Raw genomic sequence first — 26,573 nt, forward strand, 5'->3', positions numbered from 1 at the left:
TGTTTGCCTTCCTTTTCTGCTCTCTTCACAGAGAGTTCTGCTTGCTCAAGCTAAAATTAAAATATCAAGTGCTTTTAAGGCAGCACCACTCTAAACTGCAAACTGGCTCCTGCTTAGAAGGGGCAGTTTAACAGTAAAAGATGATATTCAGAAATGAAATATGTATTTATATCTAACTGCTGCAGCTGCAGATAGAGAGGAAGAAGATTTTTCTTTAAATCAAAGTAAACTGAACTGAAGTGAAAAGCAAAGCACACCATGACTCCAGAGACTAGATACTGGAGATAATTTTCAGCATCTTCATAACCAAACAAAAGAAAAAATCCCAAGTTCAACAGGAATTAGCTCTCTTACCCTTCATTTTTAACTGAACAAGTATTTACTAATTCAACCCAAGTTGATGTCTTGCCCATGGTAAGCCAGCACTAGTTTCATTAACTTAGGTGTGTCATCCCTGTGACACTCCTACTACCAAAGTCAGGCAAAATCTGCTACTACTAAAAATTGGGAATTTAGCTCAAGTTTGCACACATCCAAAATGCTGTATGCCATGTCAACTTGGACTCAGCATCTTCATAACCAAACAAAAGAAAAAATCCCAAGTTCAACAGGAATTAGCTCTCTTACCCTTCATTTTTAACTGAACAAGTATTTACTAATTCAACCCAAGTTGATGTCTTGCCCATGGTAAGCCAGCACTAGTTTCATTAACTTAGGTGTGTCATCCCTGTGACACTCCTACTACCAAAGTCAGGCAAAATCTGCTACTACTAAAAATTGGGAATTTAGCTCAAGTTTGCACACATCCAAAATGCTGTATGCCATGTCAACTTGGACTCAGCAGATGGCTGCAAAAATCCTCTTTCTTTAAGTACTTTGTTCCTTTATGTCAGCATAAACAGTGAAGTACATTCATAGACACCTTCACATGCTGAATTTAAGTTTCTCCTTTATATATAAGGAATTGAGAAGAAAGCTTGTTATGTCAAGCAATTTTTCCATATATTACTAAGGACACTTTTGTTATTTTAAGAACATTCAAGCATCAAAGTAAAACTTTCTTTTCAAAGCTGTTCACCTTATTTTTGACATGCTACTGTATTCTACAGCTGTGCAGCTTGTGTGTCCATCGGTCATCTGTAAACGTAACATTCTGGGAGCAGCCTGAGATTCTTCATTATCCTTTGGTGAAGCAACATTACGTATTTTCTGTATTTGCAGAACACATGGCCCTTCCAGCTATATATGTAAAACAGAAAAGACAGAACTGTTAACACCATTAAACAAACTAACTGTAACAGCTAGACACACTAACAGATGCCCCCAGGCAAAGGAAAGTGTAACTTGATCAGGCAGTCACATTCAATTTCTATCACTCATGTACTGTATGTTCTAAAGCTTCATAAAAATGGCTTTTTCAGAGAAACAGCTGTGATGCTTCATACATCTCTGTAATACTGAATATGGAAAAGAAGGGAATGAAAAGAGCTGGGAGAGCACACAAGCAAACAAAACCACAGATACTGTCACTTCCAACATTCTATGGAGTCCAGATAAGACTTCACACGCTGTACTGCAGGGTCTCATTGACAAAGTGTTCAAAGAAATAAAAAAACATCTTTGAGGACTATCTGGTTGTATCAAAGTACATTTCAAGTACAAACCCTCTGTAAACACTAACTAAAAACACCACCTCTTCAAACAGCAGTACAATCAGAATGTAACAATCTCAAGAGACCTTGCTATCTGTTGGTTACCTAAAAATGCAGCACATACTCCTACAAACACCACAGTTTATGCTACAAAAAAAAAAAAAAAAAAAGCCAAACAAACCCCAAACCTCACAAACCAGTTCATCACATTTCGGATACAGCTTAGTACAGAGTCATTCCTTTCCCCCAAGAAGTAAAACTGATCTTTAGTACCTAAGAAACAACAATAAAGAAGAAGTGCACATTTCACCTGCTTCTTCCCTTTGAGAAACAGAGTAAGTAGCCCAGAAGAACACAAAATAAGAGCAGACAACAGGCAGGTGAAATCAGACAAATTAGAGGATGCAGAAACGGGAGCGAACTTTAGGATGAGAACAAAAGAGTACGGAAAGTTGCGAGGAAGAAATTCCAAAGTATTTCAGAACACTAACAAAGCATGTAATTGTACTAATAGGAGGAAGAAAACACTCACTAAAAGGAGCAAAAGCAGCACTCTACAGAGTTCACTTCTTAAACAGTTTTGTGATCTTGAGACAATAAGCAATAATATAAATTAAATTTCTACAAGATTTTCCTATTCTTGACACTTTCAAATAAATCTAAAATTGGACGGCACCTGCATTGTTTATGACTTCAAAACAAACCATGGAAGATACAGTATTCTGGATGGAGAACTTCTCAAAAGCTAAAGATTTGATTATTTGGAATCTAGTGAAACTTGAAGCTTCCTTGTCTTCTTCCTTCAATATTGAATGTTTGAAGAAAAGAGCATAAGAACAACAGTATTTTTAGCAAATACTGAGTGAACCTTATTTCTTTCAGTGATAATTAATAAAAGACCTACTCTATCATATGAATGGAAATTCCTCCCCCCTTTATTTCAACAGAAGCAAACCTAGATAATCTAATGTATAGCATGAACACAAGTTCTCCTTGTAGAACAGACCCTCAGTAATTCTCTTCTACATTCTTTAAGAATGATGCTTTCTACAGTACTAAATTAACCACAGTGCCACACTTATGGGCTGCTTCAATAGAAGCCTACCCCTGTCATAAATTAATGCTAAGAGTTTTAACATTATACAATGTTTTCAAAGATGAGGAAGCACTAAGCAACTGAGAAGCATGTCTAGTTAACAGAAACTAGGTTTGTCACTTGGCAGAATAGAAACTTTCCTACAATGGCATTTTTCATCGCAAATATCGAGTAAATTGTAGTTCTAAGTACTTTTGGTTTTAAACAACTGTTTGGTAGACCCCTTATAAAATCAGGAGTACAAAGAAACAAGGGCTAGGGTAACTGAATATACATGCCAATATGTTGAGGGGTTTGTGTCTACAGTGTCAAGCATACACTACAATAAAACAGAGCTGCACCCTTGTTGGACAACGGTGTCTGCTTCTTTAACAAAGGAAATTACATGTCTCTTCAAAAACCGGTGCAGAACAAGAACGGAAGTGTGTACTTTCCTTAAATACACATATTAAAAACACAATTATTTTAATGGACTTAATCAGGACCTTAAGTATCCATACCTCCCACCCCCAGCTCAGCTCATTTTCCCTCTCATCACATAAAATGAGCACATGGTGACAGGAGGAAAAAAAGCCAGTCTTCCCACAGAACAAGGACAACCATCCCTAGGTTCCAGGTGAATCCAGAAGACCTATGGCCAGTACTTTCTGTGTGGACTATTTTAAAGTGTCATTGTGAGAATAAAGACCGGAAAAAAAAACCATTACTGTACATAAACAAAACCAAAATCAGTTATGGTCAACAGGTACACTTGCACATTTAATCCAAGAGTCAGCCAAGTTGAAACCCCTTCAGCACTCAGGTGCTGAATGCTACATACAAAAGGAGAGACAAGTTTTGTTTATCCAACAGAACTTTCTAGTAAATTATCAAATACCCTAAGTAGCAAGGCTGGTTATATCTCGACTATAATGTTGTTGCCTTCCAATATAAAAATGCAGCTTTCAGTTCCCTTACTAACACTTTGAAGATTTCCAAGAATAATGTTGAATAATGTATCAGATAATACCTACATCACCTAGGAAAAGGAAGAAAGAAAACATTTCAAGACATCAGACATAAATTTAATTATTTCTAAAAAAAGGACAATGCTTGGCTTGTGATTAAAATAAGTTTGCTCTTTCAACATTTCTAGAACATGCAGCCTTTAAAAAAAGGGACTGCAATTTGACAGCACTGTAATAATACCTGGAATGAAGGAAATGTGATTTGTAAAGATAAATGGCTTTGTAAAGGTTTGTACATTTTACAGTGTTTTGTAAAGGTTAATGGCTATTCAGCATACCAAACAGACAACAGTGAAAAAGTAATAAATTAAATACACAGATACAGAAACCTTAACGGCCTGTCATGGACACCAGACTTCTTTAAACACTGACTGATGGGCCATTGCAGTGTAACTCAAGGGCACATCAAGTCTAACATTTCTGTGCATCTGGTGGCTTACTACAGCATGGACACAAAGGCTGGACACAGAAAGGCCACAGAGATGATTTAAGAGACTGAAAGTTCTCTGCTGTGAGAGAACTGCAGAATGACAATGAGTGAAACACCAGAGGGGAGGTTCCAGCTGTCTGGATGTTACTCTGGGCAAATGTCTGCAGGTGGCCCTTGAGCAGGGATATTGGACCAAATAACCTTATCAGGTCCCTTCAACATCAACCACTCTGTGACCCTGCAACTGTTTCCTTGCATACAATCCCATATTATTATTTAAGTAATGGCTTCATTCTTAAGTTCTAAATAGTACAGCTGTAGCTTGTTTCTGGACATAGCTTAAAGTAATTAAAATATCATTCACTCACGTCTAGTTAAGTTTATACGCTACTTCAGTATGAAGGTTTAGTTTATTATATCTAACATATACTTTTTCATACACTTTGTTCTTTTACAAACAAAAACCCTACCACCAAAAAAACCTGTAGGACATCAAAATCCACAAAGAGACAATAAAGACAACAAAGCACAGTTAGTTACAATAACGTAATGAAACAGAAAGGGGGAAACATATGAGTAACCTTAAACATGAATTGGAATCGCTGGCAAGTTATATTTTAACAGCTTGCCATCAATCTGACAGTACTCAGAAAGCATCTCTCTGAGCTCAGAAATTAAATCCTTTCTTAATGCTTCTTTGGGAATGAATGTTTCTGCATTCACAACACTAGTAAATTACACCTTGTAACTTTATATTCATTTCATTTTTATTCTATTAATACTTAACATATATTTCTGGTATATAGTAATCTAGATGAAAATGGGAAAGTGGAGCTTTTTCAATTTCTATGCAAATGTGGCCATCTTGTGGTTAACGCTGGTAGTAGTTGTGGGGTTTTTTTAAATCATCAGAAAACACATCTATAAACGAGTTAATTAAACATTTCTGTGTATTAATGACTGAAGCTGATAGCCACCTATAATGGTTAAATACCCATATTGTGTCAGACTAGGTCACTATGCCAGCTTTAAAATAGTTAGGGTTGGCAACCCATTCCAGGGCCTCACCACCCTAACAGGAAAGAACTTATTCCTTATATCCAATCTAAACTTCCCCTGTTTAAGTTTTAACCCATTACCCCTTGTCCTATCACTACAGCCCCTAATGAAGAGTCCCTCCCCAGCATCCCTATAGGCCCCCTTCAGATACTGAAAGGCTGCTATCAGGTCTCCACGCAGCCTTCCCTTCTCCAGGCTAAACAGCCCCAACTTTCTCAGCCTGTCTTCATATGGGAGGTACTCCAGTTCCCTGATCATTCTCGTAGCCCTCCTCTGGACTTGTTCCAACAGATGCATGTCCTTTTTATATTGAGGACACCAAACTGCACACAATACTCCAAGTGAGGTCTCACAAGAGCAGAGTAGAGGGGCAGGATCACCTCCTTCAACCTGCTGGTCACGCTCCTTTTGATGCAGCCCAGGATACAGTTGGCTTTCTGGGCTGCAAGCGCACACTGAAGCCGGCTCATGCTCATTTTCTCATCAACCAACACCCCCAAGTCCTTCTCTGCAGGGCTGCTCTGAATCTCTTCTCTGCCCAACCTGTAGCTGTGCCTGGGTTTGCTCCGACCCAGGTGTTAGGACCTTGAACTTGGCACGGTTAAACTTCATCAGGCTGGCATCAGCCCACCTCACAAGCGTGTCAAGGTCCGTCTGGAGAATGCAGATGCAAATTTTATGCGAACACTTGCCTATTACACTTACACTACAAAATAAAATTATTTTTATGCAAGATGGAAATACATCGTATGTTCTCAAGATACACATAAATAATACTGATCCTAGTCTTGGATGAGAGGAACAATAGTAGTATATAATCTCCGTTTCCTGAAGCATTTCTGAACCACAAACGACTACTTTCTACTAACAGATTGTTAAGAAGTATCTCCTGCCCCAACTGTATTCTTTACTTGCCTAAAGCAAATATGCTTCTTTGTAAACACATACTTCTGTATCATAAAATATTTTTATACATTGCAAGCTAAGTAGAAGCATTTACTAAGTAGTCAAATTTGCTTTATGTTACTCAAAAAAAAAGTAAATATTACAGTTAAGCAAAGATTCAGTACACTAATAGTCTGGGCTAAAAACTATAGTTAGAGATCATTCCCAAACAGACTTTTTCTGCATAAGCACTACTTCCTCTCAAAACCCAAAAGATTATCATCTCCCAGGAAATGATCAGTATGTGTTTGGTTTTGGTTTGTTTGGGGTTTGGTTGGTTGTTTTTTGGGTTTTTTTTTTTAGAATAATTTTCCAAGGTCTATGATCCAAATAAAGACAGCTAATTAAAGTAAGACCAAATTAAATTTCATTAAAAGTTCACATGTAAAAAATCCTGGCTCCTTAACAATGCTGACGGAACTAAGTCCCTAGGATTTAACAAGTACCATTTGTTAAAAAAAATCTGCCTTTATCACAGGCCATTAGGGGCCATATTTTTCTCTGTCCAGCCTGTTTCCTCCAGCTTCTCAAAATTCCTTCTGGTGTTGTCAGCAGTCATTACCCAAGAGAAAAAAAAATTACCCCGTTCCTCTCTATTTTCACTCTTTCCTCATTAAAACCAGTAGAATTCTGTAATCACTGATCTCTCTCTGCTATGTGACAATCTCGGAAACAGAAATAGCTTGAATCAAACAAACTTTCAGAAAGAAAATTTGGATTGGACTGGATTCCTGCAGCATTTGATTCTGTTATCTAGTCCCCCACCTCTGACTGTAAGTCAGTCCCATGCAGAAATTCACCAAGCTCCAGTTCCTTTATCTAGGACCCTACATATATACTGTTTTGTACTGCCAGTAACAAAACTGAGAATACTCAGAAGGACACACAGTAACACAAAGCAGAACAGACACTGAGGGAAGAGCAACAGGTTAAATGGGATCCTTGAAAATTAAACTAGAACTACATTTTTCTCACCTTTTCATTTTCTGAGATGTTCAGTTTTACAAAATATAGATGTAGTATTTGTGTGTGAACAGGTGCAGAAGGCTTTTCCCATGAAAAGGTAGCTGTTATCTCCCAGGTATTTCAAAGCACTAACCACCACAGCTCTTAAGCACACATCCCTTGGTTTTGGGCAGAGGTTTTGTACTTTGTGGAAACAAATGGCCCAATTGCACCTTCTCTAAGTTTGAGCTGAGAAACATGAAAAACATGACTCAAACAGCTAAACTAGAAGTAAACATTTTAAAGCATGTAAGTAGATTCTCATATATCATGTCCATCAAAGCTTCCAGGAAATTAATGACACTTTCACCACTTGAACTACACAATAACAACTATAATACAGGAAACATTACCTCTAAAGGAAATGGAGATGTTTCTAGGTATATTCTCAAGTTATGACTGAAAACTGAACATCTACCTCTAAAGAAATCCTAGTATGAAAACTGAAAAAAAAATAGTACTATTCAAATCACTTTGAACTGAAATCATGTTCTAAAGGCAAAACAAAATAAGGCCATGCATAAAATCTCAATACTCTGGAGAATTACATTTAACCAAATACATTTGGACCTTGTTAATATTACGTGATCTGAAACGCAAAATTCAGTAATACTCCAATTAAGCAACTAAGAAATGACCAGTTCAAATCCAGATGTCATTAAAAGGAATTATTTTGCTTGTTTTCCGTATTTCAAAAACAGCATACTGAAGAGGAAGAAAAATATTAAAATCGCAGATACTAGAAATAGTTAAATCAATTTTTTTCGGTGGTAAAAAATTATTTAAGCACTGTAGAATCTTGAACAGCACTGTATCCAGAAACCTAAAGAGGCAAACAATCCGTGTCATAAAATACCACCTTTGTTATTTAAGTTATATCTGCAAAAAAACATAGGCCCACATAATAAGAAATGAAGTTAATAAAATTTTACCCAGAAAGTTAATCAGTAATATGCTGCATGCACAGACTGCTGTCTGGCTAAAAACTATGATCTTGCAATACACTATCTCTCAAGTGTTCTTTTCATACCCAACAATAATGTTCAGGCTGTTGCTCCTGGAGAAGCCAATGTTTACAGCAGTCACAATTCCATTTAGACAATATCAGCAGAAAAAACAAATCCCAACAGCTCTTAACAGCCTCTCTCATCAATCTTGCTTTTTTAGAAGAAGCCAAACCCATCTTGATTTATCACTGTTTGAATTTCTAGAGTAATGAAGTCTGCTTCCCCAGAACTTTCACATCAGTGACAGTCAATATTTGAAAGTTAAGGATAATGGTTTGAATTGAGAGCTACTACTAAGTTTAAAATAAAATTCCTTCATTTATCCCCTCTCTTAACTGAATGTAAGGAAGAAAGCAGGAAGGGTGCACTGAAGGGGGCAGACTGAATTTTTATCTGAGCATACAACATACGTTAAAACTCTAGCACATCCAAGTTTTGAGTATAATACTATTCTGCAGCATATAAAGTGCTATCTAACATAGTTTTATCCACATAATCTGTAGGATACACAGTCACAGGAAAATTACACAGAGTGGCTAGCTATAATGATGCATATTAAGGGAGTGGAGCATCTCCCTTATGAGGAAAGACTGAGGGAGCTGGGTCTCTATAGTTTGGAGGAGACTGAGGGGTGACCTTATAAGTGTCTATAAATATATAAAGGGGGAGTGTCACGAGGACGGAGCCAGGCTCTACTCAGTGGCAAGCAATGATAGGACAAGGGGTAATGGGTACAAACTGGAACACAAGAGGTTCCACTTAAACTTGAGAAGAAACTTCTTCTCAGTGAGGGTGACGGAACACTGGAACAGGCTGCCCAGGGAGGTTGTGGAGTCTCCTTCCCTGGAGACATTCAAAACCCGCCTGGACACATTCCTGTGTAACCTTATCTAGGTGTTCCTGCTCCGGCAGGGGGATTGGACTAGATGATCTTTTGAGGTCCCTTCCAATCTCTAGCATACTGTGATATTAGTGAGTAATACAGCATCAACATGTATCACTATATATCATAATCATACAGCTGCTTTGTTGTTCTCACAAGAATAAAGGTGGGGAAAAAAAAAAAAACTTCTGATCCTGTGTCAAGACCAAACAGGGTAAATGACTTTTGAGTGAGAAGTTAAGTTGCTAGGATTGTCCACATTTACTTAAGCATTTCAAAGTTGAGAAATAAAGAGTCCTCTTTATGAAGCCTAGTGGGCAAACTGAGATGTCCATATATTTATCCTGTAATATGCTCAAATATTGGGTTCTTTTGTATGTGAAGTAATGACACAATCAGAATAATGCACAACAAAGCCTGTCATCACACAGAAATAGTGAAATAAAAATACTGTCTACCTTTTCCACCTTTCCACCATTGATGTCATTGGGAAGGAATTTCTTGCCAATCGTTCTTAAATCTGTCTGAAATTAATACAGAAGAGAATATTAACCTAAAACATCCTGTTTAAAAAAATAATCATTTTAGAGTAGGAAAAAGAAGGGTGTTTCTTCAATAATGTTTCTTCCACTATATACAGACTAAGAAAACCCACTAACTGCATATGATGAAAAAAAATTAACAACTAAGTGTTCATAGAAGAAATCCTTTTGGTTTTTACATTATATTCTTGTTTTAAGCACATTTTCAAAGATGATTAAAATGCTTTAAACAGATGAAACAAAATTACTAACTCTGAGACTTAACAGAGGTAAACATCTTTCTTCACTCTCCATCTGGCACTTCAGAGAAAAGAGTTTTTAGTTTGTCTGTTCTTACATGCACAAATCCTTCATGAAAGGTTGAGATGATTTTTGCAATTATACCTAGAATGAAAGCTTACCTTTTATTTTTACTAAATGCTTTTTTAACGTAAATACCCGATTACTGCTTTTGGAAGTGAGGTAGACAGCTGCATGATATTATTCAGCAACTGTGCAACATGGCCCCTGACAACATTAAACTAAAGAATTTGTATGATCAAAGGAACAAATGTCCACAAAAGCACTTTCCTCACCTAACACTGTTTGGACAAGCACATCAATCAGGGTGATGTGTGACAACAGGATGCACTGGATGGCTAGAAGTGCAGCATGTGAACATAGGAAGTGGAATTAAAACTAATTAAACTTTTCATATTAGGCTTTTAGTGCATTTACACATGTGAACAAAATAAACACAGAACAGCAGTGCAGCCTAAAACAGCTATGCTTTCTAAACTCCACTGTTTGAAATAAGCCCATTGGTTTTAAATAGAACATGCTGGTGTGGATTACAGTATTGAAGCTGAAAAACCCTCCTTATTTATTATGATCATAAACACTTCCAATAGAAGGGCTAAACATAATTACTACTGGAACTTGTACACTAACTCGCCATTAATACATGCCAATGGACTATTGTTCTGGCACCGTAATCCAGAACTGAGCAGCTCTATATTTTAGCATGCAAAACATTGTAAACAAGTAGTTTGTTCTGTTTTTAGCAAGAAACAACAGTATCCTACAAACAGAAAACCAATTGTAGGGATGCTCTTTCAGTGTATTTACCCCAAGTATATAGAATGAATAAACACTCTTTCAAAATAGCCATAGATAGTGACAAGAAAGCACATTCAGTTTCACCCACTTTCAAAAGTTTCAACCCACTTTCAAAATAGCCATAGATAGTGACAAGAAAGCACATTCAGTTTTCAATCTAAGCCCACCCGAGGGAACTGATCGGTCAGTTATTTATCTCTGAATAGCACACAAGCTCCTATAAACTGTTCCCGCATATTCCATATCCATATAATTGACGAGTCTCCAGCAAAGTGGTTTGCAATCATAGCAGCAACAAGAAGACACAACTTTTACAAACTCCTTGCAAAATCTTACCCAAATAAAAACATTTGAAGCACTGAAGGTACATTTATGTCTATTTCATACTTATTTATGCAATTCACACACACAAAAAAAAGGTCAATTGACTTCTTGGTTTCTTCTGCCTAAAACGTGTCTCTAGCAGTCAAGAAAAGAATTTGTGAGTTTAGAAGAAGTGAATCCAAATTCTCTGTTATCCTGCTGTTCAAGCCACACTGCTATTCTCTACTTACCCAACAGGCAACTTAACCTTCTGGGCATCAAAACAACTGACTTAATGACAAAAACACTGATAAGCAATTAAAATTGGCTTTGGAGTTATTTTATTATCTACCAAGCAAGCACATACGTGCACAAATGACTATGTTAGTATTTGTTCCAGCATTTAATTACACGCAGGGTAATACCCAATAAGTCAGAAGTATCTGGTTTTGTTTGTTTGGGGTTACTTTTCTAAAACAGTAATATATTCTCAGATACATATAAACATGCTACTACAGTCCAGAAACAAATGTTTACCCTCTGCATGTCTTGTATTACATTCTTTGCATTTCTGCATCATAATTTTGCTTTTCTTCTTTTCAAATTCATTACAAGAACTGGTGCATGCATACATATGAGTGAACATACACATGCTTTAAAGAATAAATGAAAGGAGGAGTCAACCAAAATGGTTGACTCTTAAAGATGGACAAAATAGTCCCTTAAGAATTCTTATTCACAATTTCATTAAGAAAGAATACTTTTCTCTTAAGTAATCTATACATTGTTTTTCCCATTGGAACTACATATCGCTAGTAGAAAGGATGAAGTTCACATAAATCTATATACAGTGCATAAGCTTCAAAACTTCTGAGTATGGATGACTGAGAGGTTTGAAACAAAGAAACTGTAAAATTCTCAAAACTCTCCCTCATGATTGAATAATTTTTTTAAAAGAACAAATACACAGATTAAGTCGCTGCCCTTGTTTCATTGTTACTGAAAGGGAGCAGGCTTACTAATGTTTACCAGTGATGTTAGTGCACAACAGTTCTGATTTTATTACTGCTTGTACTTTGACTTTACATTTACATTTCATAAGCATAAAAATATTTTCCTACAGCAAATTATGTTTTTTCCTCCTCCAGGTTTCACAGTTCGGAACAGGTGTTATTTCCAAGTAAAATTCACAACCATATATGCAAGGCGAGTGATGAGTACTGTCCTATATGTTAGTCACACAGATAACTGTACACTTAATTAGCCACACAAACCTACACTTCAGCCATTAAATATAACATTTTTAGCATGATTTGTGAGGAAAAAAGTTTTCACAATCATAACTTACATTAAGGGCAACCAGGATAATGTCATTTGTATTAACTTTTTCAGAGGAACTTATGCAAGCTTCAATTCCTTCATCTGAAAGATACCTGTTAAAAACAAAACGTAGTATTAGAATATCACATGATGTATCTATTAGGCAAACATTTTTCCTCTATATATGATTATTGTCTTTAGTTTGTATCTTTTCTGCTGGTGGAGCATAGACTTAAAAACACATGGGAAACGGCTTCATGTAATCAGTTTCCTTACAATGAAGTAAGATTAAGATTTCTTCTTCCATAATTTCTAAACAAAGAAAGCCAAACCAAATCCCTACCTAAAAAGTAACAATCACCCATCATACCAATTATTTTGAACTACACTCCTCATGCCCACATCCTGGAATTAAGGGAACATGTTTTCAAAATCAACCATTTGGCATTTACTTGATTTAAGCAGCATACTTTCATTCATTTCACTTGCAAGCAAGAAAACAAATCAAACCAAACTAAACTAAAAAACACCCATCCCACACACAACACAGAAAACATCTGTTTCTAAAGAGCAAGGATGTATGGTTATGCTTTAAAGGGCTGGGGCACGTAACATATAACACTGTCACCCTGTATAATGTATTCCTTAAAAAGAATGCATCCTATAGAACGTATTCTTGCTTGCCTGGGCTACAAAGAACGTGATAAAAATGGAAGCATACTACAAAGCATCAACCTTCAAATATGGTGGAAAAGTTTAAACAAGAATAGAAAATCTCCTCCACAACTACATTTGGAAATGGCATTTGTGACCCTCATGGTGGTAGCCTGGAACCAGTTTCTTCTTGCAAAAATTCTGTTCAGACATTAGTTCGGAGAATAAAATAAATTTCTTCCTCTAAACAGTGCTAGCTTTAAATGGATTCAGCTAATCAATTCAAGAGGGTCGATGTATTCTAACCTCCAAAACAGTTTTAAAAAATAATAAGAATTTTAACTTAAGTGCTCAGAATTTGTGGTACTTGTTATTCATTTTGACTAATATTTTCTATTTGAAGCCCAAGTTTTAATTTTTACGTAGCTGGCAATCTGCCTTCTCTGCACAGCTCTTCATTTTATTTAAATACATGACAGCAATCGTTAAATAATTGATGTTTGCTAAATATTCAGTCCAAAACATAGTACTTGCCCAAATAACATTTAAATGACTACCTACCAAGAAATCACCATTCCTCAACAAATAGAAGAATGATTTAAGAAAGCTTAATATACATTAATGAATATTAAAACCAAATATTCCTGAGTGCATCAAGAAATATTTTATTAAAGAAAGTAACATCCACAATATAACATGCAAGCAAGGCAATCAATTTGAAGGAAAGCACACTTAATAGGCCTTTTTGATGCTGAACATCATCCTCTCCAGCCCTGCCAGTGTTCTCAGACTAATGAACAATCCCAGTTGTGCTATAACCTGGTACTTGATGGGATATAAGTGTTCAAGTCAAACACTGACATCTACCAAATCCTGAGGGAACGGACCACCATCACCAAAAAAACCCCACAAACAAACCAAAAAAACTCCCAACGAAACAACAGAAAACCAAACCCAAAACAACCCAAACCCCAGATGCACTGAATGGGAAAAAAAGCATACATAAGAAGAAACAATGTTATTTTTTATATAAAAGGCAGATTCTTGAGAAGAATAAAGCGATAAGATTTGGCGGCTTGCATGGGAGTGCAGGATTTCCCAGCTGAGTGGCTCTGAGCTCAAGTACTACGACAATTCAGGTAACTACTGTAAATTAGCAAACCTGCTTAGCTGGAGTCAGAAGGTAAAGTAGGACAGCATTCCCACTCTGTACCAGAGGACACTAGAACAGATACATCTCACAGGTACTATCCTGTTCTCAAGGCTTCAACTGTGGTTGAATTATGCCAGAAGACTTCCTAGAAAGAGCAATACCATAAACTCTACAGGTTTCCCTTCTGCCATGTTCAGCGTAAAACTGAACGTCAGTTCAACAGCAGGGGTTAGGGGGACTACAGAAATCCATAAGCTGAGTTTTAGACTGTCAGGAAAGTCATGTGAAGATTCCTCCTCTTCTGTTCCTAATGTAAATGAAGTCATTCTTCAACTCTGCTGAAGCTAACAGGACTGCAGCTCTCCTACAGTTACTCAGCCTAGGATTTAGATATAAGCACTACCATTTTACAGCAAGAAAAAAAAATGTTTTAAAAGACTGAACAAAATCAACAATCTGCCCCAGAATTAAATTTCTCTTATACAGGATAAGACTACTTCTGCTACCACAAAATTCGCTGTTGAGTCACAGAATCAGAATGGTTTGGGCTGGGATGGACATAAAGATCACCTAGTTCCAAACCCTCTGCCATAGGCAGGGACACCTTCCACTAGACCAGTCATGTTTTACTTTATCACTGCAAAGTAAAGATGCAGTCACAGCTGTCAAAATTCCACTCTGTTTTAGTAAAAAAAAAACCAAACAACAAAACAAACAGTTTATAACTTTATATGTATAAATTTATGCATAAATTTACTTTGGATTTTTCTTTGAGACAGAAGGGTAAAGAGAAACCCACTGGAAAAGACTATTCATTTTTGACTTGTGCTAATATAAGCAACAGCACTTAGCAGAAACATTGCTGACTGAGATCTCTGCCAATGTAACAGAGGCACCAATCATGAAATGCCACTGGGGACATCTATTACTTTGATTTAAGCAAACACTAAAGCTTTTCAGCAGAAGACTGATTAACATGGTTGTTAAAACAGTCTTCAAAAAAAGCAAAATCTGTGAACAAAGTGGGAGGGATATTTTATAGCTTGGGGTTGGTTGGTTTGGTTTTTATAGATATTTATTACATGAAAGCATAAATTACTTACATGCATAAGAGCAGGATCAAAATTACTTTCAAGAAAAAAGATCAAATCAACAACTGTGTTAGAAAAACTATGCTAAACAACTTCAACAGAGGAAAAAAAGCAAAACTAGCAGAGCTTTTCAGCAACACATCAGGTGTTACTTTTGGTGCAACAGGATGTAGAAATACAGATTTCATCAGAAATGGTCAGAAATTGATCATAGAACAAACCGCAACCAAGAAACACTTTACACCAGAATTAGCCAAAGCACAGATTTCTCCTTCTTTAAAAGAAGCTTGGAAGTAATGTATATTCAGTCCCTCTTTCCGGTTTGCCCTAATAACTGTCTTAGACTATTTTATACAGCAACAAGTACTCCAAATACGTGTTCAGATTTTCTTTACAACATTACAGAAAGTTCTTTTTTCCCCTCCCATTGTCTGTACAGTCTCTTATTAGAACAACCTAAGCTTTCGTTTTGTGTATTTCTTGCTACAGGCTCACATATTTGAAGAGGAAAACCCAAACACATAAAAAACCCCAAACCAACCCACAAACCAAACAACCAAAACATAACAGTATTTTTTTTTTTAATAGATGCATTTACATAGGAAAAAAAAAAAACAAAACAAAACAGACCCAAACACCAAACATCGGTATCTCTCAAGTATGAAAAGGGAGTTGCAACAGGCAAAATTAACTCTTCAGGTGACATAATCCTTTCCCCCACACCACACAGATTAAGCCTGAAATTCTTTTTCCAGGCTGAAGGTAACAGAGACCCCTTAACCATCCACTTTTAATTACAGTATATGGTGTGCTGAAGATAGGAACTTTACAGCATAAAGCCACTCAATCTTTATGTTCTCTATATTAGATGAAGGGAAGAAAAAAATCTGTCCCTGAAAAAAAACAGAAGACAGCAAAAACCTCTTTTGGAGTCAAAGAGAACAGCCAAACAGCGATGTCTGTTCTATTCATGCGAGTGCCTAACAACATCTACATTCCCCATTCTGCCCATTTTGCAAAATATCACAACCTCAGAAAACGAAAGGTGAACTACGATACAATTCTGGTACGTTAATCCAATATACTTCCTACTGCCAAGAGGCAGGAAGCAATCCTAAACCACGCATGAACCAGACCACACTGCTGGAAGCAGCTCACAAGCTCCCCATTGCCACAAGCTACCAGGCAGTGCTGTATAACCAGTGTCCTCATCAATTCTTGCTCTCCAGACCTCCATACCAAGCTGTCTACATCTTCTCTCTAAAAGCCAGGGCGATAGGGAATAAAAATGCTGAGGCCAAAACCCTCAAATTTCCCTTTGCTCTTCCCATAAACAATCACTTCAGAATGACACACTTCTGCTTAAGGTGAAGTAGCCAATAAATAAATGGTAAAATAAATGGGTGAGAAGTACAGAGTGAGAAGCAGCAAAGCTCCGCAAAGCTAAGAAGACAAAGGCTAGCCAGTAGGTGACCACTGACATCTTACACTGACAGTAATGAGAAATTATTTCCTTAACATACAATGCAGATACTACTACCCGGAACGGGAACCTGAAAGACTTAAAAGGAGGCAGCTGTGTTCCAACTGGCCACTTAGGTTTTGGTTTATTCACAAAAACAAAACCAACCAAAACCAACCAACCAAACATACAAACAAAACTCCACAAAAAAAAAAAAAAACAAAAAACAAACAAAACAAACAAACAAAAATCTAAAAAACACAACAAAACACAAAAAAAAAAAAAAAACGAAACACCAACACACACACAAACTGATACAGAACTTCTTTCCAGGAGGACTGCTAACTAGAATAACATGCATTGCAATCCTTTGGTTTCCAAGGAAAAAAGTATTCACTAGATTTGACTCTTGCACAGGTTTTAAAACAATCTCAAAAGCTATAAATCAACGTAATGTAGATAATTCAATTGATTTTTAAGGAATTACAGCAAGTAATGCTGCATGAGTCACATAGGGAATCTGTAGCCTTAGCATATTACTACAAATTAAAAAACAAAAAAATAAAAAAATCAGTTTACAATCAAATGGGCAGAAAGCTGCCGCAAATGGTTGAGGTGGTTATTTGTGGCACATCCTCTTGAGAGAGACTGGTAGGGAGAGGAAAAATAAATGCTTCGTCAGTTCTTCTACGTTATGTTTGCTGATACCTGGAGGGATATCTCACCTATTCTTCCCCCACCCCCAAGCTCTGCTCATCCGAGACATGTAGCAGTACAATCCTCTTAGCAACAGCTTTTGCCAGAAGAACATCTCCTACAAAGTACCTAGATTTTTACCTTACCTTCAAATGAAACATTAAAACAAAGCCATTAGTAATGAATCAGCATTTTCTATGTGAACCATTCACATAAAAATCCAAATCTGCAATTTTTCTGTCAAAATGTTCTCAATAAGCTTCTGTGAGAAACAGTTTTCAGTAATTTTTCCTTTGTAATACACATACTGCATCAGTGACAGGCAGAGGTGTTTTCCCACTGCTCCTTCAGATAAAGTATGACATCAATTTAATAACCCACTTTTGCACATTATAGGTGTGCACATTCTCCTTTTCTGCATTTCCCATTGCTAAGGTTCTATAATTCTATACTACCAATCTCAGCTGCGCCCTACTTACCTCATTTTATCTTGTTTTACTTCATCAAGAAGAGACTATACCTGACATGGCCTAAATCTGTACAGACAGATTTCTGTAGTACTACACCATTACCACCTATGTCTGAAACATTGAAGAAAATCAGTGATATCAAGAGTACATACATTATTTTCTTGTCTACTCTATACTGTTGGATCAAATACTTGACCTGCAGACAAACATGCACATGTACACACACACATACACTTTAATAGGTTTAAAATAAGAGCTTTACACTAGAATTAAATCCACCAAAAAACTTTCCTAATAATGTTTATTTGTCACAAGCATGTTTTCCTCTAGTTGTAATTAACAGTTCATGCACAAACAGAAATGTTCAATCTTCTAGGCTTTTATTATCTCATCTTACATTTTTTTAGCAGTCCTCTGTAATTTTCTCCTATCATCTCTACAACTCACATTTTATTAAGGAGAAGCTTTCTTTAAGGAAAGAATAAAAGAAATTAATATTAATATGCATGCTCTGTAAAATTTACACATTTCAGATTCACAGCTCTTCACAGAATCAGTGATATTAGCAGAGAACACAAACTGCGCTAACAGTACTTCTTGTGCCAGCCTACATCTTACAGTAGACTTTATATAGCTATTTTTCAATGTGTGTATGTAGAAATCAGAATGCTCCTTCTATTACTTTGCTAAGAAAGCACATTTATGCAATCATGCCACACAAAATGGAAGGGGGGGAGGAAATCGCAGAGAGCTTTCAAATTTATCATACTTGGTAACTCCACAAAAGAAGAGAGAACAATTTTAGCAATAAAGCAATGTGCAACTTCAAAGAAAGCACTAGTACGAGACCACCACTGGATGTCAGTATTGTTCCACAGCAGAACCACTCTATCTTCTATGTTAGCTATTTTAAAAACTCAGTTCTCTTACTAGGGTTTCAAAATGTTCCGCTGATTTTCAGCTGTATAAAGGATTTGCACTGCAATGTTACAAACGTTATTGAAGGGCTATCATTAAAACTGTTTAAAAAAAAAAAACAAAACCAACCAACCAAGAAAGCCCTCACATTTTAAAACATTATTGTGATAAACATGAAAATCAGATTTTTAAGAAGGTTTCTTCACACCCTATAAACTGCATAACAATACTGGGAAGGCAACTGATATTGTTCACCCTAACAATAAATTCTAAGATTAAAGAATAATGTAATATTATACAGACTACCAGACAAAATAAAATATGGATGGATCTTAAGGGTGAAAAAGAATAGAGAAGATTTTAGATAGATTCAAGAGTCCTGCCAAAATTAGGGCCAACTGTTCCTTTATCCACAATGCAACTGTCTGTAAGGAATGATAAATGTAGATTCAGTGACATTCTTGGCAATTTTACTATTACTATTCTCACACCCAGAAAAGTGATATTTTTAACATCCAACCTCACTGCATTGCCTCCTCTTGCCTCATGTTTTCTGCACATCCATGGAGAAGAGACCATGCCTTTCCTTTTTGAAATCACATTTAAAGACTTAATTCCTACATCTTGAATGTCTTGCTCTGTATCTTGTTCATATGGCGTATCTTCCTCTCTATCTTGTACTTAATACCAATGATTATTGCTATCCAAATGTATTCTTGCTCTCCTATCACTTTTCCATCTTTCTAAGAACACTTTGAACTCTGACCCTGAGCACTCACAACTTTGCATTTCCAAGGAGTTTTGTCTTGTGTTTCCCCTGGGTACTTCACGCTCCATCACCCAGGTGTTTAATGACAGCATCAAATAAAATTTGACCTAGAAGATGCCTCACACAGCCTCAGATTTTGACAGTGAACCATCCATATTCATTCTTTCTAGTGCAGTCAAACCAGTTTCATAAATGCTCATATGAACTTAACCTAAATTTTTTCAGTATTTCAACCCCTAAATATGCAAACCCAAAATGTTAAAGTAAGAAAATGCACTGTATTGTATTGCTATCCAAAACTCACTATGTTTTATGTGGAATTATCATAGAACACCAGGTTAGAAGGGACCTTAAGTACCATCTGGTCCAACTTTTCTCGGCAAGGCATGACCTAGACTAGCTGTCCCAGTACCATGTCCAGCTGAATCTTGTGTCCAAAACTGGGGAGTCCACTACTTCCCTGAGAAGATTATTCCAATAAATCATATAGAATGGTTTGGGTTGGAAAGGACCTTACGATCATCCAGTTCCAACACCTCTGCTATGGGCAGGGACACCTTCCACTAGACCAGGGTGCTCAAAGCCCCTTCCAACCCGGCATTGAACACCACCAGGGATGGGGCAGCCATAACTTCTGTGGGCAACCTGTGCCATTGTCTCACCACCCCCACAGTAAAGAACTTCTTCCTAATATCTAGTCTAAATCCCCCCTCTTTCAGATTAAAGCCATTCCCCCTTGCCCTATCACTACATGCCCTTGTAACAAATGCCTCTTAAGCTTTCTTGCAGACCCCCTTTAGGGCTGACTCTTCTCATTGCAAAAAATTAGCCTCTAGTGTCCAATTGGAATCTGACCAGGAGTAACTTGCAACCATTACCACTCCCCCCCCCCTTTCTTTTCCATGTCTCCTTGTAAAAGGAAGTCTCCATCTTCTTTGTAGCTATCCTTTAAATATTGGGATGTTATGCTAGCAAAAACCTATTTGCACCATTCAGAAAACACATTGAGAATTACAGAATTTTGGCTGTAACTAGTTACGCATCTAGATGGACATGAAGGTACTTTACCTTTAAAGCGTTACTGACATTCCTACAACTGGTGCACAGCCACTACAGCACCTCAGTTACCTGTGCAGCTAAACTTGCATCCCAGATACCTACACTTTCACTGCTGGGGATACACCGCTTCCTTAAAAGCAACCTCCAACCCAGGTCAAGCTGAAACCCCAGAAAGGGATTCATAAACTGTGAATTCCCAAGCTCATATTCTCACATGTTTAGCTGATAAAATCTAAGGCCTAAGACTCTCTGAGAGGCCTATGACACTTGACTTTCATTAGAAACACCAGCTAAAGAAAGCCAATGTATTTTAGAACAAACAGAAACGGCAGGGTTGTACTTTACAAACAAAAGCAAAAACAGAATGGCTGTCATTAGTGCCCCTCCTTCCTTTTTTAAATGCAGGGAAGTTAATTATCTAGCAGTAAAATTTATTTTGTCAGTGAAATCATGAAAGCACAGTAAACAGTCAAGGGGAAGAAAAATATAAATGTGGTGCTTTCAACAAAACTTTACCTTCTTCCTAGGTTACTTCTACCTGAAACTTTCAGTAGGAATGGGATAAAGACCAGTAACTTAGCAAAATTTCAGTCCTAAGCATATACAACACTAAACACTACAAAAATTATTTTATTGTGTAATTAATACTATTTCAGCATCTGATAGTGAGGCCCAACATAAACACCCACTGTGCTTCTCCTTCAGGACCTCCTACTCTGCACTCAGCCCACCCCACCTCGCTGCAGAGCCAAGTCCTTCCCCCTTCTTCCAACACTGGAGAGGTGAAGGGTCTGGAAGTAACTGCTTTCCCCAATAAGCAGTAGTTTTCCCCTCTCCTGAAATAATACAGGGAAGGAGACCTGCCTCATAGCTGGGTCAGTAGGGTCCTGAGTCAGGATTTGGTGGTGAGAAGGCTTCTGCTAGGGGTTAGAGGGAGAGGGCATCACAGCACTCCCTGTAGTACTCCAAGTGTTTCAAAGTCTGTATTACTGTCATGATTCTCCAGTCACCTTTGCTAACGCAGCTTCTTATCCCTTTTCACAAGACAAGAACTACTTTTATACAAGAGCTTAAGTAACCAGTGATAGTTTTAGAATTATTCTTTAACACGTTTGACATGCAAACAGAAGTATAACTCTATTATTAGGTGAGCCTGACAGTCCATCATTCTCTTTTACACCTCCCTAGACCCACACACCACTCTTTTTTCATTACCGGCACAATGTATTGCTTTTTTCTTCCCCCCCCCCCCTCCAGCCTCCCTGAAATTACTCTGTTCCAAAAATTAAGCATCAAAAGCAAGTTTTCAGCATATTCTTCATCAAGTTCTTACAAAGAGAATATGCATTTTTAGATATTTTAACACTTTTTAGGGAGGTGTTTATAGTAGTACCTCCCATAGTGCGGTATGTAGTGTGACATAGTTTTTTGCAAGTCTGCTTTCTTCTAAAAAATTCCTATTGCTGGAAATGCAATTCTTGGGGCTTCTTTTAACACAAAAAGGTTTGAAACTGTATCATGAGACTGGCAGCATATCTTTCACAAGGATATCACAACAGAAAAATTAAGATAAACTTTGTGCTTGAACCAAACATAAAACTTGTAACACCTTTACAGCCACATTATCCTTCTCCAATAATGCAACCATCAAAAATCTCAGACTCTATGCTCTTTCCTAAATGTAATACATTTCTCTCACCAAGTACTTTATCTAAAATATGTAAATAGTACTAAAAACCAGAATAAACCTCATTTGTTAATCTAAGTTCTCAACAGAAGAAAATAATCACTTGTAAAACCCAGGCCCAGAGTCAGAAATCCTATAAATCAGAGACTGTCTTATCACACAGGTCTCCAAGAGGCTGGTTTCAGGACACCCACTGCTCTTCTCCAAGCAAGAGACTGCGAAAGGCAAAAATGCATGTGGAGAAGCCTCACTTGAATAGACAAGAACCTGCTAAGCAGGGTACTCTCTGAAAGGGCTGTGTATCTGTTGAATTTACTTCCTTATGCTTTCAAAACGCTCAAATTAGATGGCCTTCGCTGAATGTTGTAATGCTCATTTCTCTTCACTGGCATCTGTAAACAAGGTAAGAAATCACTGAAGGACAGGATAAAAACTGCAAATTAAGTTGTCAGATGTACATGTGGCAGGCTTTAATAAATTATATAACTGCACTTTCAGGGTATTGTTTGTGATGTACTTTTAAACTGCATTAGCAGCCATATGCAAATATAAGTACCCGCAAGGCTTATATATCTTCACTTTAAAATAATTCCAAAAGCTAATGATAAATACTTTGACAAGGTGGTTTACATTCAAAAATTATCTTACAAAGTATAAATTTTTAACACGAAAGATGTCAGAATCTGAAGTACTTGTTAGGAAGTACAGAAGGAAATGGATTGAAAGGATGAAAGAAAACAGAATTTTCACCAAATAAAAGACCATCATCACCAGCTGCTTAACATCCATCTATAAGGAAGTTCTGCCCATCTCAGCTATGAGTGTATTTTCTAGTCCTGCATGAACACAGCAGACAGAGAGGGTAACTTTCTCTACTGGAAGTACCCAACCAAGTTCCATGACCCAGCAGTCCCAGGCACAGCAACAGGTTGGGCAAAGAAGAGATTCAGAGCAGCCCTGTGGAGAAGGACTTGGGGGTGCTGGTCGATGAGAAAATGAACATGACTAGGCAGTGTGCGCTTCCAGCCCAGAAAGCCAACCCTATCCTGGGCTGCATCAAAAGGAGCGTGACCAGCAGGTCAAAGGAGGTGATCCTGCCCCTCTACTCTGCTCTTGTGAGACCTCACCTGGAGTATTGTGTGCAGCTGTGGTGTCCTCAACGTCAAAAGGACATGGAACTGTTGGAACAAGTCCAGAGAAGGGCCACAAGGATGATCAGGGGACTGGAGCACCTCCTGTATGAAGACAGGCTGAGAAAGTTGGGGCTGTTCAGCCTGGAGAAGAGAAGGCTGCGTGAAGACCTCAGAGCAGCCTTTCCGCATCTGAAGGGGGCCTATAGGGATGCTGGGAAGGGACTCTTCATTAGGGACTGTAGTGACAGGACAAGGGGTAAGGGGTTAAAACTTAAACAGGGGAAGTTTAGATTCAATATAAGGAGGAAATTCTTTACTGTTAGGGCGGTGAAGCACTGGAATAGGTTGCCCAGGGAGGTTGTGAATGCTCCATCCCTGGCAGTGTTCAAGACCAGGTTGGACGAGGCCTTGGGTGATACGGTTTAGTGTGAAGTGTCCCTGCCCATGGCAGGGGGTTTGGAACTTGATGATCTTAAGGTCCTTTCCAACCCTAACTATCCTATGATTCTATGACCCAGAGGTAATCATCAATCCCATTAAAATGCAGACACAGGGATCACTTATTTCACCACCATGTGTGTGAGACCAGGAGTGTTGGAGTCAAGCAGAGAATAGCTGTGGCCACATACCATCTTTTTATTGTGGAGATAAAAATTCTATATAGCTCTCATTCACCATTTAGATAGTTACACACAGAGAATCTTAGAAAAATGAGTTGCTACCAAGCTCAAGAAAACAGCCCAAAGCTCAGGAAAAATTAGACACTTAAGATACTATAATTTTTTTTTTTTTTTTAACTGTGAGGAATTATCATTTAATGATTAAAAAACCCTATGTTTCTTGACTTTGGAATAAAGTTCCTGGGAAGTCATAAAGCCATTATTACTGATGACTTAGACAAAACAGTAAAGGGGTGCCAAACTTTATATTTAAAAGCCAAAAATGTATGGACATGCTTCAAATGAAAAATTAGGTTAATTATGCTGACCAAACAACAACAAAAAAATTAAAAGAAAGACTGAGCAAAAGTATTCTGAAGGATTAATTTGATAAAAGCTAATAATGAAGACATTTCAAAGCATATGCAAGAAACCTCACAGATGACAAGGCTGATAAAGGACCAAGATTCAAAAGGATTGATAAAGAAAAAGCTGTAATACACAAGCTTTTTTTTACATTTATTTCTAAAAAATTAAATCTCTACAGAGACTGGAAAGTTTCCAAACTTCAGTTATTGCTGAAGTTATTCCCCACATCTAAGCAAGGTTCTCGAGCTGACTGTACAATATAAAAGGTCTTAGAATAAATACAACAATAACAACAAAATCCACTGGGAATAGCGAGTATTTACCCAAGAGTTCTAGAAAAGCCAAAATACAAAACTGCTGACATGCTTTAAATAAACATTTCCTCCAGAAGAATGGAAAACAGTAAAACAACACACAGTATTTTTAAAAGGAACAATTACATGAAATCCTAAGAACTCCCTAGACCCATATGAAAAAAAAAATCGTATGATAGAGATTATAAGAGAGACTAGACTCTGTAGGCTTTTGAGAAACCTGTGAGCTTGCAGGTGAAGATGATACTTTTGGCAGACAGAAAATGTCCCACCCACAGCTATTATAGTTCTCTGAAAGATAAAGAAAAGTGTGTGAAAGAGGAAAGGAGGCGGGGAGTAGAGGGTAGAAATAATGGTGTTGAAATAGTTCTGGTAAAATCCTTCACCAAAGGTTCTTAAAGAAACAGAATTGTTAAGGCAAAAGAAAGAAGAATCTTTTTTCCTCACATATTAAGACACAGTAAGAAGGAATATCAATACAGTGGTTCCTCTTCTAGAAGATTAGTTAACAGCGATTATCCCACTGGTTTGCATTCCATACACCAAACATTAAGACAAAAGCCTGGATAGCAAGGCAACTGGTGATGATTACCCATGGTTCTAGATGACACCAAAAATCACTGCCCTCTGTGACCACAGGATAAGACATCAAGTGAATTTCAGCATAAAAAACACAAACTACTGCTCAAGGAAAACAACTGAGCTTTATCTCATACTTTTGTGAAAAGTATGCAGTCACATGGTTATTTTCTGGACACTAACTCATGGCTCAGTAGTAGTCCAAAATACACAAAGAATACCAAGATCCATTTTCTAAACAATATAAGACACAATATTATAGAACAATGCAAATTAAATCAGACTTACTAAGCAATAGTGCTGCTGTACGTAAGTTTCGGTTAAAAAAACTGAAAATTATGAGTTGTTTAATTTTTAATGTAGACTTCTACCACAGGTCATGCAGTGAAGCACAGAGACAGGTTCCCCAGAGGGGTTGGAGAAGTTCTTGGACTGCTTCAAGATACAGCTAGGCAAAGATACAGCTGACATGATCTAGAGTCCTTTTTGGAGCAAAAGCTTTAATTAAGATGTCTTCCAATCAACCTTTCTGTTATTTCAAGAACTCAGTACAATTTGCAACTGTACCTGAACATTACATTTTAAAATGTAAACATACAGACTTAGTTTTAAATGACCTAAAGTTATGCTTCCTTCAGGTAATGTATTTTACTTGTATTTCCATGTTGGATTTATATACATACATATTTACTTTTACTTCCATGGATTTAAATTCTTAACTGGAACTACAGCACAAATTCAGATGTTGCTGTTGGCCCTTCAGGTGAGTGTTCTATTTGCTTCCTTTCATACCATGGAGCAAAACCTATTTCGCTTCTATAAATTGATTTTGTTATCCTTTAGTAAATACTTAACACATACATTTCACACTTAGGTACAAGAGAAATTTCAGGTCAGTTGCTAATACTGGTGAAAAGAGAGAAAGTTACCAAATCCCAGTTCAGAATACATCTAATACTGTATGCGGTAGGTTTTCCACCTTTTTGAGTATGACCTGCTGCAGTTTGTACTGCTGCATCAGCATAGGTTCAAGATATATGCCTTCAAATGTTAAAATTCTTTTATAATTTAATACCATAATCTACTAAAATTTGTAAGACATGCACTAAACAGTTGATGCATATGTGGCCTCTGTGTAACCAAGCTGACTACATGACAGATTACAGAGCTCAGCTTTATAAAAAGCCAGACAAGAATTAACCGAGACCAGCTC

The 26,573-nt window shown here is 37.2% G+C and overlaps 1 protein-coding gene and 1 long non-coding RNA gene across 4 annotated transcripts in view; one reads left to right on the plus strand and one right to left on the minus strand.

Moving 5' to 3' along the window:
• TDRD3 (tudor domain containing 3) overlaps positions 1-26,573 on the minus strand; it is a 96,833-nt gene that overhangs the window by 37,967 nt on the left and 32,293 nt on the right. Inside the window, exons 2-4 of one of the 3 annotated variants that reach the window (XM_061457258.1) lie at positions 12,376-12,460; positions 9,543-9,608; positions 1,079-1,239 (exon numbers count right to left, since the gene is read on the minus strand). In XM_061457258.1, the coding sequence (XP_061313242.1) occupies positions 1,079-1,239; positions 9,543-9,608; positions 12,376-12,460 (312 nt within the window). The remainder of the gene's footprint in view (positions 1-1,078; positions 1,240-9,542; positions 9,609-12,375; positions 12,461-26,573) is intronic. The other 2 variants (XM_061457259.1, XM_061457260.1) reach the window with 2 other exon arrangements.
• LOC133271340 (uncharacterized) lies at positions 23,099-24,218 on the plus strand. Its single transcript, XR_009744095.1, has 2 exons — positions 23,099-23,215; positions 23,960-24,218. It is a non-coding gene; the product is annotated as an uncharacterized LOC133271340 (long non-coding RNA).

This window comes from Pezoporus flaviventris, unplaced genomic scaffold (assembly GCF_033815535.1).
Source record: "Pezoporus flaviventris isolate CSIRO_AGI_PZ_B2104156 unplaced genomic scaffold, CSIRO_AGI_Pfla_v1 ptg000025l, whole genome shotgun sequence".
In the NCBI taxonomy this organism is placed as follows: domain Eukaryota; kingdom Metazoa; phylum Chordata; class Aves; order Psittaciformes; family Psittacidae; genus Pezoporus; species Pezoporus flaviventris.